This window comes from Aptenodytes forsteri, unplaced genomic scaffold (genome assembly GCF_000699145.1).
Source record: "Aptenodytes forsteri isolate BGI_AS27 unplaced genomic scaffold, ASM69914v1 Scaffold106, whole genome shotgun sequence".
Classification (NCBI taxonomy): domain Eukaryota; kingdom Metazoa; phylum Chordata; class Aves; order Sphenisciformes; family Spheniscidae; genus Aptenodytes; species Aptenodytes forsteri.
In genome coordinates this window covers 1,858,133-1,875,425 of record NW_008794080.1, presented here as the reverse complement: position 1 = coordinate 1,875,425, position 17,293 = coordinate 1,858,133, and the positions used below count along the sequence as shown (strand labels likewise).

At 38.8% G+C, this 17,293-nt stretch overlaps 1 protein-coding gene across 9 annotated transcripts in view; it reads right to left on the bottom strand.

Moving 5' to 3' along the window:
- Window positions 1-510: 510 nt before the first annotated feature.
- LDB3 (LIM domain binding 3) overlaps window positions 511-17,293 on the bottom strand; it is a 129,430-nt gene continuing 112,647 nt past the window's right edge. For all 9 annotated transcript variants that reach the window (XM_009272432.2, XM_009272438.2, XM_009272445.2 and 6 more), the window contains 5 exons: window positions 11,012-11,312; window positions 9,611-9,791; window positions 7,257-7,377; window positions 5,688-5,803; window positions 511-3,670 (listed from right to left, as the gene is read on the bottom strand). In XM_009272432.2, coding sequence (XP_009270707.1) covers window positions 3,581-3,670; window positions 5,688-5,803; window positions 7,257-7,377; window positions 9,611-9,791; window positions 11,012-11,312 — 809 coding nt within the window. In that variant the 3' untranslated portion in view covers window positions 511-3,580. The remainder of the gene's footprint in view (window positions 3,671-5,687; window positions 5,804-7,256; window positions 7,378-9,610; window positions 9,792-11,011; window positions 11,313-17,293) is intronic.

The window sequence follows — 17,293 nt, the reverse complement described above, 5'->3', positions numbered from 1 at the left end:
TTTTTTATATATATATATATATATATATGCATTTTTCCCCCCTTCATATCACACAGATGATGTGGCAGAATACTATCCGCAGTTACATGGTATTCTACCGCTGTGAAAGTTAAAATACTACATTATTATTCACAAATTTCTGGTTCAGATATGTGCAAAAATTATATCTTAATGTAGATATCAAGGGCGGGTAAGTGGATTCCCTATTTTTGGACCACATTATGAAGCAGCACAAGTCAAAACAGGAAATTTATTACATGATAATCCTCCGGGTATCTCTGTTCTTCATTCAGAGATATCACTGTGCCTCATATAGTGATATGTAAACTAGCTTTAATCTCACTTGCTCAGACACCAGCTGGAGTCAGGGCATGCATTACAGTGCAGGTTATCTGTCCAAGGAAATTTTCAGGACTCTCAAGTTAGTACGGCTCCCACTGAAAAGGAAATTTTCAGGACTCTCTCAAGCTAGTACGGCTCCCACTGAAGTCTGTGCTGCTGCATTTTCACTGTTGCCACTCCGCAAGCTAGTTCAGCTATGCTTTCATACATTGCATTCACCTTTCCGCAGTACTGACTTCAAATTTACTAGATTGGATCCTGTATCCCCCCTGGCTCACCCCTTCTATACATATTCATACTATCTCTCTGGACTATTGTGAGCTCCTTGTACCCTAATTTCTTGCTTCAAGCCCTTTCCCTGACTGTAGTGAGTCATCCCGGCTGTTCCCCCCTTCCCCCTCTGCCCTGCCCCAACTATCTAACATGTCAACTTAGTGAAACTGGCCTTACCTAGCTATTCCCCCTCCTCCAGCCCCAGCTTCAGAAAGGGCTTCCCGTCTCCTGAATGCCTCATCTTTTCACACTCGACCAGAGGCCCCCAGAGGCCCTACAGTCCTGCTGCCACAGGTGCCCTCCCTTCTCTGATCCAAGCCTCCCTTCCCCTGCCCACACCGAGACCCCTGCCGCAGGCTGACCTGGGCCACTTCAGCTGGCAATCTGGGCTCCCCCGTGAAGGTGAAGAAGAGACAGCCCCAGCCATGCTGCCTGCCGCCATCTCTGCACAGACTGTACCCCTGCCTAAGCCGCAGCCCTCCATCTCTGACCACCTCCTAAAACGCTTTGTCCTTCACGCTGCCAGCGAAGAGGGAGCTTTTAGGGACGTTGAGGGGGAAGGTGGAGAGGGAGTCACACACACGCACATCAGAGGTGAAAGACCTCGTGAAATTCTCCTGCGGCATCACAAGCCCTAGCATTTTATGTCCTCCCAAGGAGTCTGAGTCCCTGTTTTGATGTTGATAGTAAGAGATCAGTCCTGGTCAGTGGGTAACACAGAAATCTGCCTAAAGAGTATCTTCAACGCAGTCTTAGTACATAATATGCTGGTATGAATCCTCTTAAATAACAGAGAGTAATAAACACCATTTTGTTGAATGACATTCAAAAATTAAAAGGAAATCTAGAATTGTCTCACTGTTATGAAAAGGTATTTAATGAAGTCAAATATGAGTGAAAAAATATTTAACTTCCATGATTACAATTTATTCCTCTAGAGAATATTATGAGGCAGATCTTTGGATTTTGTAATCAATGGAACCATATTCACACCAGCCCAGCACCGACTGAAAACAGAAAATTTGTTTGCTATAGAAAAAAAGGCTTTGCATATAATGTACTAGTGTTTTAGAATAATTCATGCATACAAAAATCTGACCCTGTAGCACTCAGATGAGATCACTGCTAAGATCAGTGAGAACTAAGATACCTACTGAATAACTACAGGTCAAACATGGCAAAACTGCCACAGGCAGTTCAGGCTGTTATTTTTGTCCACGATGCGGACTGCCTGCAGCTAACTTAACTCTCATATAAGAACTCCAAATTTCTTTTATTCCTCCCCCAAGCTTTGGATAGTTTTTCATCCCTGAAAAGACACACCAATTTTCTTAAAATGGGCATACCCATAGGAGGGAAAAGGCAGACAATGCCATGTCCTTCCTTGTTACTCAAAACACAAGGTAAAATAGGGTGCAGATGGCACCAGAATGTGGCCCACAGAATGCACCATCAGCCTCAGAAATACTAATTCAAAACTGTCAGTACTGCAAGCTGTCAACACACACATCATAATTCTCACTTAAACAAATTAATAAAACTTGAATAGTGATCAGACTTTTCATTTTAACTCTATTTTCTATCAGATAGAAGTGCTGTCTCCAATATAAAAGTAATTGATATTTAAAATTAAAAATTCAAAAGTATTATCAGTACTACAAGTGCTGCTCTTTTGCAAAAAAAACCCGAAAAAGTTTTATAAATAACTTTGAACAACTTGAAAGTTGTTCTTAAAATACTAGAAAAGATCACTGTATGGTTATCCTAATTGTCGGAGCCTATCTACTGTTTTACAATGGCAAATACTACTACAATTCAGGATGTGTTGCATTTAAACTAACAAAAGTAATAAGAGTATGTGCCTGTGGTGTTATGCTGCCTTATGAATTTTTAATCAATGTTAATATACTACAGGAAAAAAAAAAAATGCCCTCTTCCTAAATATGTGGGATAGAGCAGGGAACTTTTGCAAGCTATCTCCCACTGCCTAGCTGTGCTAGATGGATCTGCGTCTCCTGTGTTCACCAATGTGAAGGTCCAGATGTAGATTCCTACCTCCCACTGATATCAATGGGAATTAGAAACCAAAGCAACTTTGAGTGTTTTTTTTTTCCACAACAGGAAAGGAAAACTGGTTTCGAATTAAAAGCTGGCCTTTCCAGCCAGCTCTATTCCATTCAATGCAAGAGCAGTTTGGAGAAAGCCAGTTGTCCTTTTCCATTATGATTTGAAAGTGAAGTAATCTGCTGTGCATGTATAAGCCAAGTGCACTAGCAAGGTTGACCCAGCATGCTTTTCTCAATCTTACTGGGTTATGGAAGGAGTTAACTCTGTTTCCACTTTATTTTCAAACTGAGTTATGGATCGTCTCCTAGGCTTCCCAACTACATATGGACTCAAGGCAGACTTCTTATTTGGAAAGAATCTAAAATATTTGATGCTATGAGGTAGCACCACAACATAATGGAATAGCACTCACTTTTCATAGAGGAAACCCTAATCTATTTATTTCCCTCTGAAAGCTATGGCCTTTCTACAGATTATCGTACATGTGGCACACACTTACTCTTGTTATGAAAGAAAATGACTTACTACAAAAGGACTTTTCCAGTTTTTCTTAAACACTAGTGTGTGGTCTAAGCAGTAAAACTGCTGTGGGTAGTTCATTTGAAACTGTATTTGTGCATTACTTTTTACATTACAGTTTTTAGTTAATTTCAGTATTTCCCCCTACTGTTGCTCTAATAATGGACTAGTTCATTTGTTTTTGACTGTTCATGCAGTAGGTTTTTGTATGAACCTTGCAAGAGCATGTTCTGCATTTACGAAAGAGGTTAAAGTTAAACTTCAGAAGTATCAACTTCCTAGCTTTTACCAAGAGAAATGCTAGCCATGGTTATCAACTTTATAATTGCTCAGTTAGTCATCTGTTTTTTCCCAGCATTACTCTCTACCAACTCTTCTTTTAAACATTGATGGCATGGGCATGCTTCTTGCACAGTGGCTTATCCTTCTTGGAGTAGAATGGTTGACCTTCCAAATTCACATGGCATACCTAGAATTAATAATAAATACAATCAGGAATCATTAAAAAAAAAAAAAGAGAGAGAGAAAGACATGATTATCAATTTCAACTGTATTTCTCTTCTGCCTATACATTTCTTTGGCAGAAGTGCATCTGATTTCCTGGATCAAAGTGCATGCCTTGGTAGTTTTCCTACTCCATGTTGAGGTTAGGCTCTGGTTTGCATCAGCTCTCCTCTCTGTACTTTCCTGCCACCACTACCCACTAAGCTCACTAGTTGCCGTTAAAATGAAGTCTGGGTACACAATCCCCTAGGCAGCTTTGGCATGTCCCAGCGGTGCTTGTGTAGACCGTCAAAGGATAGTGGCACACTCCAGCACATGCAGCTCAGACTTTAATACCTAGATTCTGATCCTTGTAATGTATGATTTTACAAAAGCTCTCGTTAGGTGCCATGGTCCCAGGGGTACCATCCTGCCATGGTACCGTTAGATACTCATTCCTATTATTACTTTGTCTTGGTACAGGTGCTTATATGATCAAGGACCGAGTCATTCAGACAGCCGGTATCATTGAAAACTAATTACTTATTCTTACCAGGTTATTCTTCAACCATTGGCGTTCTCTGCCTGGCTGCATAAGTGCCGGTGTTGACATAACAGAGCATGTGAGAACGCATGGCCGAGGCAGGGCAGCCCAGGTTTACATCAGCTTAAACTGCCCTGGAATTGTACAGGTATCTACACAGGGTAGTGCAACACCACTTGCAAGGTCAGAGTTGACTAGAACCGCTTAAGGAAGTCAACACATCAGAATCTAGGAATAAGAATAAACGTTGTCCCTAATGCTTATGGCGGGCTTAAGACCAGTGAGTGATAACATCAGTGATGTGCTACTGCAAGTGGAAGGAAAATCACGTGAAAGGATATGAGGATAGCATATTAGAAATTAAGACTCGTGTTCATTTGTGTTTGACTTAGCCCACTGAAAGAAATAAAGTTAGGTCCTAACAAAAAATGCTGTGAGAACTGCATAAACAAAACTGTCACCTCCACAGAAAATTGGGTTGGTAATTTAAATAAATACATAAGAATGCATTTAAATGAACAAGTAAAAAAGAACATGAAATATTCAGAGAAAGTGTCCTTTTTAAGTGACTAATAGCTGTTTGTGAAGGAAACTTGCTGTCTTAGTATTCCTTTCTATGTCAGAATTTCAAAAAGACTTCAATTTTCACAGGACACTGTTGTGTCACTCACTTCCACGTACCCTTGAAAGACCAGTAGCCAGTTTAGCTTTAGATATTTATGAACATTTCTATACTTTCTACTCTTCAACCTAAATTTTAGAGTTCAACAAACATTAGAAATTGTCACTGTCATTTTTGGTGTGGCCAACATACTATTTTTAGCTAATTAGAGGTTCTAGATATTATTACCTTAGGAATAATATGTTGTAGAGCAGCACAGCTGTATTAGAACCATATGAAAAGTACTGTTTATCATATGGATTTTACTACTTTGTGTGCAGAGTGTGGGAATATGGCCACACTATATAGCACACCACAGATTGATGAGTTTGACCAACTTCTATGCTAATTACTATTCATTCTCTCTAAACAGACTCCTTTTTGCAAGTTTCAACAAGCATTCTGCATGGAAGTACAAACTGCAGTGCTTTGTAAGTAAGATTATGGCTACACTGTTCAGTATGGTGTTAATTTATTTTAAATCCTGCTTTATCTTTATTTGGTAAATATTGGAAAGAGTAACAGCAATAGTGCTATGTATTGCTGTATGCACTCTCTAAAACTGGATGTTTTATTAGAAAGCACTCACTTGTGATGGTCAAATTTAATAATTCTAGTAAAAGTTTACGGAGGAGAAGAGAAATGACTCCCATCTTTCTCCATCTGCAAGTAAAAAATGAAATTCATTCCCTCTGCATCCTTAGGCATATGTTAGTCATTCCTGCTTTCAAGTCTTCTGATGTTACTTCACAATTTATGAGTATAAAGGAGTGAGATAGTATTTGGTATAGAACCTACAGCACAAATGAAGCAGGTATCATGCCAAGTGTGTCCAAGAGCTTCAATGAATTTATCTCCAGCTTCAACAGGAAAATCACAGCCATGGCATTTTGTGCTGAACAAAGCAATATAATCTAAAATAAAACAAAAAGCAAACTTAGAACAAACTCTTAACGTAATCATATTAAATCCAAGAGAAACAGAAAGTTTCCAGAGGATGAATTTTTTATTGTTTTTGCTCAGAGTTTCCTACTACATCCACTGAAACACACATTGAAATTTGCTTCTTTTCCTTCATTATTTAAATACGAACTCAGTGCAAAACCCCACGTCAGCATGACAGTTGTCATCACAAACATAGAAAACAAACAAAAGATTCATGAAATTTGAAGTTCTGTTTCTCACATTAGTTTTAAATTAGCTTTAATGTATGTGGAAGCTATTCATAAGGACAAATATGGTCATACAAAACACAGTCTAATGGCCAGTGAGTGTTACCTTAAGGGTGGTACAGAAGCATAGTTTAAGTTTCCACGACTGGATTTATGTTCTCTCTGCATTAAGAAAGAATATTATGGAAACCCCATACGGGCTGGTTAATATAGCCTTACTTTGAATATCAAGTGCAATTTGGAAAGACTTGACATTGAAAAAGATTAGCAGAAATTCTAAAGGTATATGGAATTTGTGAGAGTCATTAAAGGTTATGGCAAAACCAATTTTCAAGGGTAGGTGCCAAGTCAGTCATGCTGTATGGTTTCCATTCTTCACCAAGAGTTACTCTGATTTGCAAAATTTGATTTGCGCAACCATAAGGAAGGAACCTCCAGAGAGAAGTAGGCCAGAAGCTCATTAAATGGGTAAGACAGGGCTTACAGAGGGAATACCACTTAAACCTCAACCTGCTTCCTGACCATGTCAGGCAACTCATTTGCATGGCAAGCACCATTTATTAAACCATCTTACCCTTTCCATAGTTGGGGAAAACCTGGCCTTTTCCTTTCTTAGTTGGCAAGAAGCAGTTCATTTGTTGCAGCACTCAGAAAACAAAATCTGCACTACCACGTGTTGCACATCTGAGCAGAGCTATCCTTTCATATATGGCAGTTGATCAGTTCTAGGGTGAGGCATCAGTATCAGAGGTCATAATTCAAGCAACTGAGTAGAGAGAATGTGGGCAGCAACCCACACATACTGTGTAGAAGTGCAACCAGAACCCTAAAAGAAGAATTTTTCACCCCATAACGTGTAGATTTCTAGTGAGCAAAATCTACCAGGGAAGGGAAGGGGACAGGGAAAAAAGAGTAGGGAGAGAAATGGATGGTAAGTATCATAATACGTAAGGGAGAGAAATAAGGTAAGGCATTCTGGGACATAGAGGCAGAAGACCAGCGCTCTGCCAGTCTGTCATATAAAGTGGAGAAAAAATACAGAGAGGGAAACACTTGTATATGCGGAGAGTGGAAACAAAATCCATGCTGGATGGGTAACTGATTTCATTTTGTTCATCAGCTGCTTTATTCTTATGTTGCTTCCATACAAGAAGCAGCGCGTGATTACTGAGCAGACCTGTCCAGTTTGCCATACCTTTCTCACAGTAAGGTTCCCCATCCTCCATGTGAAAGAGGCTGTTCCCAAACGGCATCTTACAAGCAGCACAGACAAAGCAACTTGTGTGCCAAGTCTGTCTTAGGGCATGCATCACTTCCTGTAAAACAAACAAACAAACAAACATCTCCAGCAGAATAGCATGCCCTGCAACTACCTACTGGAGAAAAATACAAGGCAGAGATGCTCTAAATTTTTCCCTTCTGTATCAGCCAATTCCCCTCCTCAAAAGAAAGAAGTATGCCAGAAATTGGGCTCCTTGGGAAAGAAAGAGGAAATAGGACTGCAAACTTTCTAGAACAATGTATTTGCCAAAATGAAACAACATAGTTCAGCCAGCTGTTTGTATCAACATGCCCAGTCGCTGTTGCAGGAGAGATTCTGCACAAAGATTCTGATTATTTTCTCCTTTGTTTTGACACGACTAGTATGAACTCTTCCATGCAAAAGTATGATTTCTTAAATAAATTTTAAAGAGTAATTTTCTCTCTAGGACCAAGAAATGCATGCAGGGGATAAGTGATTTAAGTCTGATGTTTCAAAGCAACTTGGATTATGTACTAACATCTTTAAGCTTCTCACAAGAATGCTTCACAAACTAATGTGAAAATCTAAAAAAAAAAAAAAAAAAGTTTCTTAGATTTTAACTTATGTGATTAGTGAAAATGAGTCTGCGTGTCTGTTCCTAGGCCATGTGTTCATCACAAAAACCAAATTCTGTGCAACTGATGTTCTCTTGAACTGAGTATCCAGATTTTATCGCTTCTTTCTTCTATCCAGTATGGAGCAATCTCTATTACTGCTTCATTCTCATCTTGTCATACAGAAGTCCTCCAAGTCCAAAAGCTGCTGTACTGAGCTCTGATGCGTGGTTACCTGCTAGTTTGTCAGTCTTAGTTGTGCCCAAGATGGTGTTTGACAGTGTTTCTCTGTCAAACAGTCCAGATTTCAAAGGGCCAGCTGCGTAACTGGTGTAAATTAATTTAACTTTGTTAACTTCAGTGAAACAGGATTGATTTACACCAGCTGAGAATCTAGATCCTATTTTGTGTTGCTTCCAATTATATACGTAGACTCTGATTCTCTTTTAAAGATTATTTTTAATCTCTATTGACTATGACAAAAGGGATTGAAGTCCTCTTGCATGCTTTCAATCCAGTGAATAGACAAAATAGTCTAATTTATGTTTGCTGTATATCTCATTAGAGAATCACCATTTGAGATTCATTAACTGCTGTTACTGTTTGCAAAACAACTATCACTGATAAATAGGTTCGGATCCATTTATGAACCTCACTGAGCTAAGAAGCAAAAAACAGATTGAGAAATCTTATTAATATAAATAGAGGCAGCTGGCATCTTTGCTATTTTCGTGATGAAAATCCATAATGGGGAACTGATTTGTGCCAGCATTAATTAGGTAAGTTAAGTCAGTACTCTGCTATAAAATTATCCCTACTGCTGCAGTAGCAAACAAGACTTGGTTGGAGCCAGAACCTCACCATAGATGTCTGATGCTGCCATCCCTAATTGGCAATTGCAGAGAAAAGCACCTAGTCTGTCAATGCCAACATTTAGACAGATGTCAAAAGGTGACAGCTAAGCAGTGAAAAAACAGCGTGGTACTCCTTGCTTCCTCATTTAAGAGAACCGTGTCATATATTCACTATAACTGCATGCATAAATACGCTGCTAAACCTCATCACCATCTAAGGTATATGTAGAGCAAATTTACTTGTACCTAAGCGTGAGTACATTAAGACAAAAGTGGCATCTATTTTTTGCCTTTCTGGTATTCAGATCTTTGTATTTATTCTGTATTTTCTTAACTCTAAGAAGTCAGCAGAATTCCCCTTGGCAGCTATGTTGCTAGCTACCAGTGAGGTGCAACAAGAGCAATGGGCCTCTTCCCAAGATCACCAACTTCTCCATTGAAATTTAAACTAAGTGCTGTATAAGAGAAAAAAACCCAAAAATCACAGTTCAAGACTCTTACTATAAATATAAGGAAAAGATAAATAAAAGTAACAGTGTGTATCAAATAGCAAAGAACTATCCAGAAAGCGTTACTTACTTTACGTTCAGTGAGATGGTAATTAGGTTACATATTCTGTCTATGACTTGAATAAGGTACAGAAATATCCAAGACTTGAGATAGATAAAAATTATTATACAATAATACGTTTTTCGTTCTGAAACTTTCAACAGGCTGAGAAATTATTATTAAAAAGGGGGAAATAATTAAATAACTACATTCATTGCTTACAGTCTAAACTATTTCTCTATTTCAGTGAACCACGCAGCTGGAGAAAGGATTGAGCTTGTTCTCTTACCCCCATGATCTTAGTGTGGCATCTGGCACAGGTTGGTGCGAAGAACTGTTCATAACAGCGCTCACAGTACACACTATTCTGCTCTTCCACAAAGCACATATCAGCCAAGGATGTCTTGCAGTAAGCACAATTGAATTCTTCTGGGTGCCAAGAGCGACCCATGGCTACCAGGAAAGGACCCCTGTAAACAATCGTAATTATCTTATTCGTATTGCAAAAAGACTGAATGACCCTGACTACAAACCCACTTGTTAGACACCGCATACATGTATAACAAGCATTCTGCTTGAACCATGAAGGTGCCTATTAAAGTAAGATCCAGAAGCCTGAACAGAAATGGTCTTTTTCAAGATCATTACTCAAACACTTTGCCAATTGGTTAAAATATTTCATTATTGTTTAGTCATATACATTGGATTTACAGACAACTGTTGGAGAAATCATCGTTTTCGTATCTGCGTAGCTATAAGTGGTCTTTGTAAACAGCTGCAAAGACAACAGGAAAAGGCCAAGGGTTGTAACACAGAAAATAATGCTACTATTTGAAAGCATGAAAAAGCAGGCAAATTTCCAAACCTACACACCCACACCTCACAATAGTTCCTGAAGTCTCCTGCCTTCTTTTCATCTGAGAGCACTGCATGCGGCATGTTCTAGAAATGTCAAACTATCAGATATCTGACAACTTGCTGTTTGATTATATGGAAGACACGTTAAATTCGTTTTGGTGATTTACTCTTGATTGTAATTAGATATGGTGATCATTACTGGAGTCTTTCCATTTCAGAATATATAAAGGGCAATAATCAGCAGTTCCACATCACCAAACTAGCTCCTTTTAGTGGGGGAGACTGTCATTAAACATGGATTACTTAAAGTTGGTTAGCAGTCCACAGGGTAACAATGGGCACGGGTCCAGCAGAATGAATGGGGAGAGGAGAAGGGAGAGGCATGCTATGAATCACTGGTAATAGAGTGTAGGCATTATCTTTCTCCAGACACAAAAGCAACAATTACAATTGGCTGCTGTTCCAAAACGATGTCTCGTTCCTCGTCTCTCCGTAATCCTCCCCCCCCACCCCCCAACTCTCCCAATGAAGTTGTACGTACCTCCTTCAAGGGGTACCTTAGGACCAGAAACTTGTTTAAAAAACAAACAGTGATTTGCCACAGCATCCACGAAACAATTAGCATGTATAACTTTGCAGTGATAAAAAGTGAACCACACAATAGCAAAATGAGCTCTGGAAATGTTAAATTAATGAAGCAGACAGCAGACAACATCCCTGCTGGGTAATTTAACTGAGTCTTAGGCTCTGGTACTGTATATTAATGTACAATAACCAGTCTCTCTGATATTTTTTTTCTGCATCATCCCTCTTCAAAACCTCATGACCTTACCGAATTATGCTGTTACAGTGCCCACAGAGAGGAGTTCGGCTGCTGGCTGGAAAACGCTCAGCCCTCTGAACTGTTCCCCGGGCTATTGCAGGAGCCTGGGAAGAAGTTGACACTGGAGATGGGTAAGCAGAAGTTGAGGCAGGAGATGGTACTGGAGCACCCCTTGGTAGGACGTGCTTTGTGACAGTGGTGGTGGTTTTTCCGGGTGCAAATTTCTGGGAAAAGGAGTCATCTGTTACCCAGGGAGGGCGACTTGCAGGCTCAGCGTTGGCAGGGGTGTAGGAATGAACTGGTGCTGGTGCTGTTTTAAGTATCCCAAAAGAAACCAAGAAGTATTTTAAAGTCTTTTCTTCTGATGGCAAAACAGCAACACTTACCAAAGGGTACTCCATGACACACAAAAAATAAAAGCTTCAGATGACACTTAATTATGGTCTGTCCCATTATTGCTCATTAATTCTGGACTGAAGCCAAGGATATCAGCACAATCACTGACTTTTAATCCACATGCATTACAGAAGTCATTGCCTACTGGCTTTTACAGATTTTATGGAGACTATTTTCAAGGGCATCTCTTCATTTTCTAGTAGGAATGGATACGACAATTCCATGATAATGTCAAAGACTGCCATATAATCTGTTTAAGACAGGTTAAAAATAGAAAGGCCAGATCACGTAATAAAGTTTTAGATGGAATTCTCCATAATTTCAATAAAAAGTTATGCTTAAATTTTGACCTCATTATATTCATTAAAATGCAGCATTTTCCACAGATGTCGCTGTTATCTATCATTTGTAGGTTTTACCCCTAGGTTTCTGAAGAAAAACAGGCTCACACAGGGAACACAGAGATAGAGAGCACTGGAAGCGATATTGAGGGAGCCAATTCAGCTCACGTGACCAGCAAGACAAAACCAGCAGCACTTAGAGGAAGGCCAGACTTGCGGTTATGACTGATCTCGGTTCAGTTCTTGGCTCTGCCACAGACTTCCTGTATAACTTCGAGCAAAGCGTAGTAACCTCTGTGCCTCAGTTCCCATGTATAAAATAGAAATATTATACTTCCTTCCTTCCACCCTTTGACTATCACATAAAATCTTCAGTGCAGACTGCCTCTGTGTTTGTATGCACCAGGCTCTAATCTTGGGTGGAGCTTTATTATCACATAAAAATAAGCAGAAGCTAGAGCCTGCACATACCGACAAGTTTTCCCATTGCCCTGCTCTTTTCAAAATGTCAGATATTGCATTGTGTAGGACTGAAGTCACTGCCCAAGAAACTGCCTCACTTTGCCAAGTACAGAAGCACTAAAAGCAGTTTTTCCTTTGCAAGGAAAACAAAGAAGTGAATGATTGTTGGTTTGTGTGAGGAGGAACAGAAGCTTGGAGAGCTGAAGTGTTTCGCCCAAATGAGAGAGAGCACAGATTTGGGAACAGAAGGCAGTTCTCCTGCAGTCTAGGCAAACGCTCCGGGTAGTAGATCCTAGTGCCAATAAAACAATGACCAAATACAACATTTACAGTTTTAAGGAGCTTGCAGGTAGAAAGGTATTTCAACTAAGAAGAGGGTTCCAAATGTAACATAGATCTTTCTGGATAATTAAGTGGTGAGAAGATTGTGTTCTACCTAACACTCCTCCCTTAGCCCGCACCCTGCCACACAGAATAACATACACTGATTATTGGCATTTGCAGGTGCTTAGATTTCATATATATCAATCCACTGTGATCACCCAGTGATCTCCGATTTTCTTCTTTTTATTGACTTCAGAGCTGAATCTAACGCATCTTCTTGATAAAACTTTCTTATGCTACAGCATCAACAAAGTTTCTGCTTCATAAAACTGTATCCCACCTTAGCTTGAGGCTTCTTTTTTTTTTTTTTAACTTGGGAATGGTAAACAGTGTTTAAAGATTTCAGAACAGAGGGTTTATATGCAATCTCTTTAAACCCTGGGGCTGTTGCTATTTATGTATTACGGTATTAGGCTAGGCAAAATTAGAAGGTAATATTTAATCTCTAATTGGCGAGTTCAAAAGGCTCCCACCTATAAGGCTCTCTAATTAAATAAGGTGACTTCTAGCTCACTCAGTTCTGTGAAAGGATTCTCCCATCCTCAAGAGCCAATAATTGTTCATGCAAAGTACGGCAGCGTATCCTACAGAAGGCCTAACAAAATGGTCAGATATTCAAACCCAGGCTTCCAGAAGTGAAGAACAAATGCAGTCCAGGTACCATTTTTAAGATGTCTTCTTCTATGATTGTCTTTAGTAAATTCAGTTTACCACCTCTTAATTTTTCACTTTTCCTTCCTTAATCTCCCAATGTCGGTGTTTTATTTTTCCAGTTTGTTTATTCCAACCAACGTAGACAGCATACAATTTATCTGGGTTCAGATTAATCTAGACCCCTCTGAAGGATAAACACTGGGGAAGGGTCTTTGTCTTTAATTCTCTCTACCTTCTATTTCTTTTTACTCTATCTTTTCTACTTGCCATGGTAAAATAAAGCAGCAAAGTAGATTTTTTTTCCAGTTGCTGAAAGAAGATACCAGGGGAATTATTGCAAAATGACAAATGTTGGGTGTTTGCAACTGCTTTGAGTTCTCTTTTCAGCCATTATCATTTAGTTTTACAGGCTGGATTTATTACAACATATTTTCCCCCTGTGAACAGGCTGGAATTACTATTGATTTAAAATAGTGTCATTGCAATGTATTAGAAAGGTTTCACTAACTTTGAGATTTTAGCTATTGTTATTAAGAAGGAATTATTATCTTGTTATAGCTATATCCCTAAGCTTATATGAACAACTCTCTTGTCTTAGTAGCTACTGCCATACAAATTCACCTTGCATATTTATGTATTTCGAAGTCTTCCAACATATATGCACTAGATAAAAGGTGCTGTTTGCTGGTAAAAAGTACTAAGCTTCAGTATATCAGAGAACAGATTCTCAAAATATCAGTTTTGTATGAGCTGACCCTTAACTCTTAAAAAATGAATACTTTAAATAATTCAGTAACCCAGCCTCTATCACCTTGTTTCTCTCAGCCCTCAGACTCTCTTATAGTAAACGGACTTTAGTATTTTTTTTGTTTTTTTTTCTCTTTTCCCCCCCCCCCACAGCCGTTAGGAACAAGCCAATTCCTTGCTTCTGGGGAATTTGGAATTCTCCCTATCAGCTCTTCATTTATGGTCAGCGGCTATTTTCCCTCCAGAAAAAAAGGCGTTACCAAATATTCATTTAGTAAAGATTCGTATAGTCTGAAACGCTTTAATCTTACATACTAGCTCGCACTGCGAGAACAATTCCCCCTTTTTTTTTCTTTGTTAGTAGAACACATAATTGTTATTCTTAGTAATAATTTTCCAGTAACAAATGTAATTCATAATCACAACTGATTTGGCTTGTTCTACACTTAGTGGCCTCATCACTGAAGCCCAGAATTTTCCTATATACTGTTCCAGTATATAATAGATAACAGACAAAGCAGATAATGCAACAAGTCTTTATAAGAGGACACCATTCTTATTTAGAAGAATTTAAAATGAAAGATGGTACATAACCTGCTGTTTGTCTTGAAGGTGCTTAGGATTCAGTGAAAAGTTCATAGAGATCCATGGGAATCTTTCTACCAATTTCTAAAAGAGCGGATCAGGCCTTTACACTCGAGCACTTTTACACACATGAGTAGTCCTATTTGGACTTACGGATTTAAAAGGAAAGATCTGCTTTCTTACTTTTAGGTATCATGTTACTTCATAGTATAAAACTGGCATTTGGGTTGCTTGGAATATATGAAAGCACTGTTCTAGTCTGGGAAAGCCTGTGAGAAAGGAATACACAAGTATTTTCCGCCATCTAGTGGACCTTGTTCAGAAAAGAAATCTATACTCCTTTTAAAAATGGGTTATGAAATTTACGGGACAGAGAAGGGAAAAGATTAGGGAGTTCACAGCTTTCCCTATAGGAAGAAAACAAAGCAGCAGAAAAATCCCACCAGAGTTAGATTAGTCAAAGTACTACTCTTTCTTTGCTTTAAAGTAGACTGTAGGCTTACTGATTACTCCTATCTGAGCCAGATACTCAATGATGCAGTTTCATTTTGAGATTGGTTTCAGTTTAACCAAATTTAGCTCCATTGTTTTTTTCAATCTGAGACAGATTAAAATAGTCTTGTAAACCCTTTTAGTGATTCATTCAGGTTTCTGGATATTGCATATATAAGGCTGCTGGCGGGTGTTTTAATCTGGAAGTTGCTGGCCACATTTTTAAGGGAAGCGAGTAATCTCATTCCAATTAACAGTGAGGACTAGCATAAAGGCATTCCTCTTCTAAATTCTACATTGCAGATCCTTATGGTAATCTCCACTGTTTTGGCCTTCTCACACAGTGGATTTACAAAAATAGAAGTCTAAGAAATTATTTGCTAAAGTGAGAGTGCAGTTATTGCGCAAGCCTGAGGTTGCACTTAGACTGGAAGAAAAAGATGGATTTTGTGATTTCATATGTCATCATTTGAGAAGAGCTGGTCCTCTCAGACTGAGGCTGCATTTTACACTGCAGGACGGAATTTATATGCATTGACAAAGTTGGGTGAGGAAGTTTTCTAACTGTCTTGATGGTTTGTTTCAAAGTACTATTGATCTTTCCCATCCGGCACAGGAAATGCCATTTCCTCCATTACTTCCCAAGTGACAATTTCCTGTTTGCTCAGGACTGCAACTGCAGCTGTCTTTAGGGCCAGCTCATGTTCCAAGACCAGTACGTTGTGCTACATCAATATATAAAACTTTGAAAAGGTACCAAACCAAAAAACAAACATCTTCAATAAAATATCTTTCTTTAATCTCTTTTGTACCTCAGTCACTTTGGGGTTCAATTACAGAGGTATTTTAGAATCCTTTATTGTATATCTCAAACTCCTAAACAATACAGGGAGACTTACTGTTTCTTTCTCTGCCAACTGTAATGCTATTTGAATTTTGTCTTCGTAATATATCACATTACATATTATTCTGAATTTTCTCCTGTCCTCTAGAGTACATTATATCCTTGCAGTGCCTGCAAAATAAGAATTTTTCACACGCAGGCAGACAATATATACAAGTTGAAGTTCGTTGTATACATAGTAACACAGAACATAGTTTCCATACTGTGTATTTTAAGCTTTTATTGGGAAGCAATGGGGCTCAAAACCAGCAATATAAGGAATTGCAAAGTTGCCCATCACAGGAGAAAACAATAGCATTGCCTCTTATTCCGAGTCTAATTCAACAGCCAGCTTTTTCTTTAACAGATACAGCTACTAATTGGATATACCTACTAATTTATTTCTGTGGCAGGTTTGTATATTGGAGAACTGGAGTTTATACTTCCCCCAAATGAGCATGGGGCTTAGTATCAATCAGTGTATTTAGGAGATATTTTGACTTGCCACAGTTTGCTCTGTTCTGCATTATGGAAACAAATCCTCTGTCTTCATCTTTCCTTTTTTTGCAAGACAAAAATAATAACATTTGCCTTCAGTGAGAACATGGTATATGCTGACACACTTAACCAAAAGCAAATGAGGAGAAGCTGAAACCTTTATTGACTTTGAGACCCTTAAATAGCTTATGATAGTTCTGAACTGGCTTTTTCCACCTTTGTATCTCAAATACAAAGATTAATCAACTGATCTGCCTGTCTGCTTTATGTCTAAGTTTGCACTGGTTTCATTTCAGTAGATCCAGAGATAGAGCATTACAGAAGACAGAGTTTAGACTGTTAGAATTCTTGGCCTTTTCATATTTACTTGACTGTCAAGATATAAATCAACTTTTTAATTCTCTTGCTAAGATCAGAACAAGCTTAATTTGAAACAGAACTGCATTTAGATTTATATTGCTGCCTCATTTAATTTGTTCATTTTGAAGGTTCGCATTTTGGTCATCAATGGTTTTAGAAGTTCAATCCATTTGTAACACATTAATACAAAGGGAATTTAAATAACATCAAGGAGCATGTTTTCCACAGGAATGAATAATCATAGACTCACAGAATGGTTTGGGTTGGAAGGCACCTTAAAGATCATCTAGTCCCAACCCCCCTGCCATGGGCAGGGACACCTTCCACTAGACCAGGTTGCTCAAAGCCCCATCCAGCCTGGCCTTGAACACTTCCAGGGATGGGGCATCCACAGCTTCCCTGGGCAACCTGTGCCAGTGCTTCACCACCCTCATAGTGAAGAATTTCTTCCTTGTATCTAATCTAACGTACCCTCTTTCAGTTTAAAGC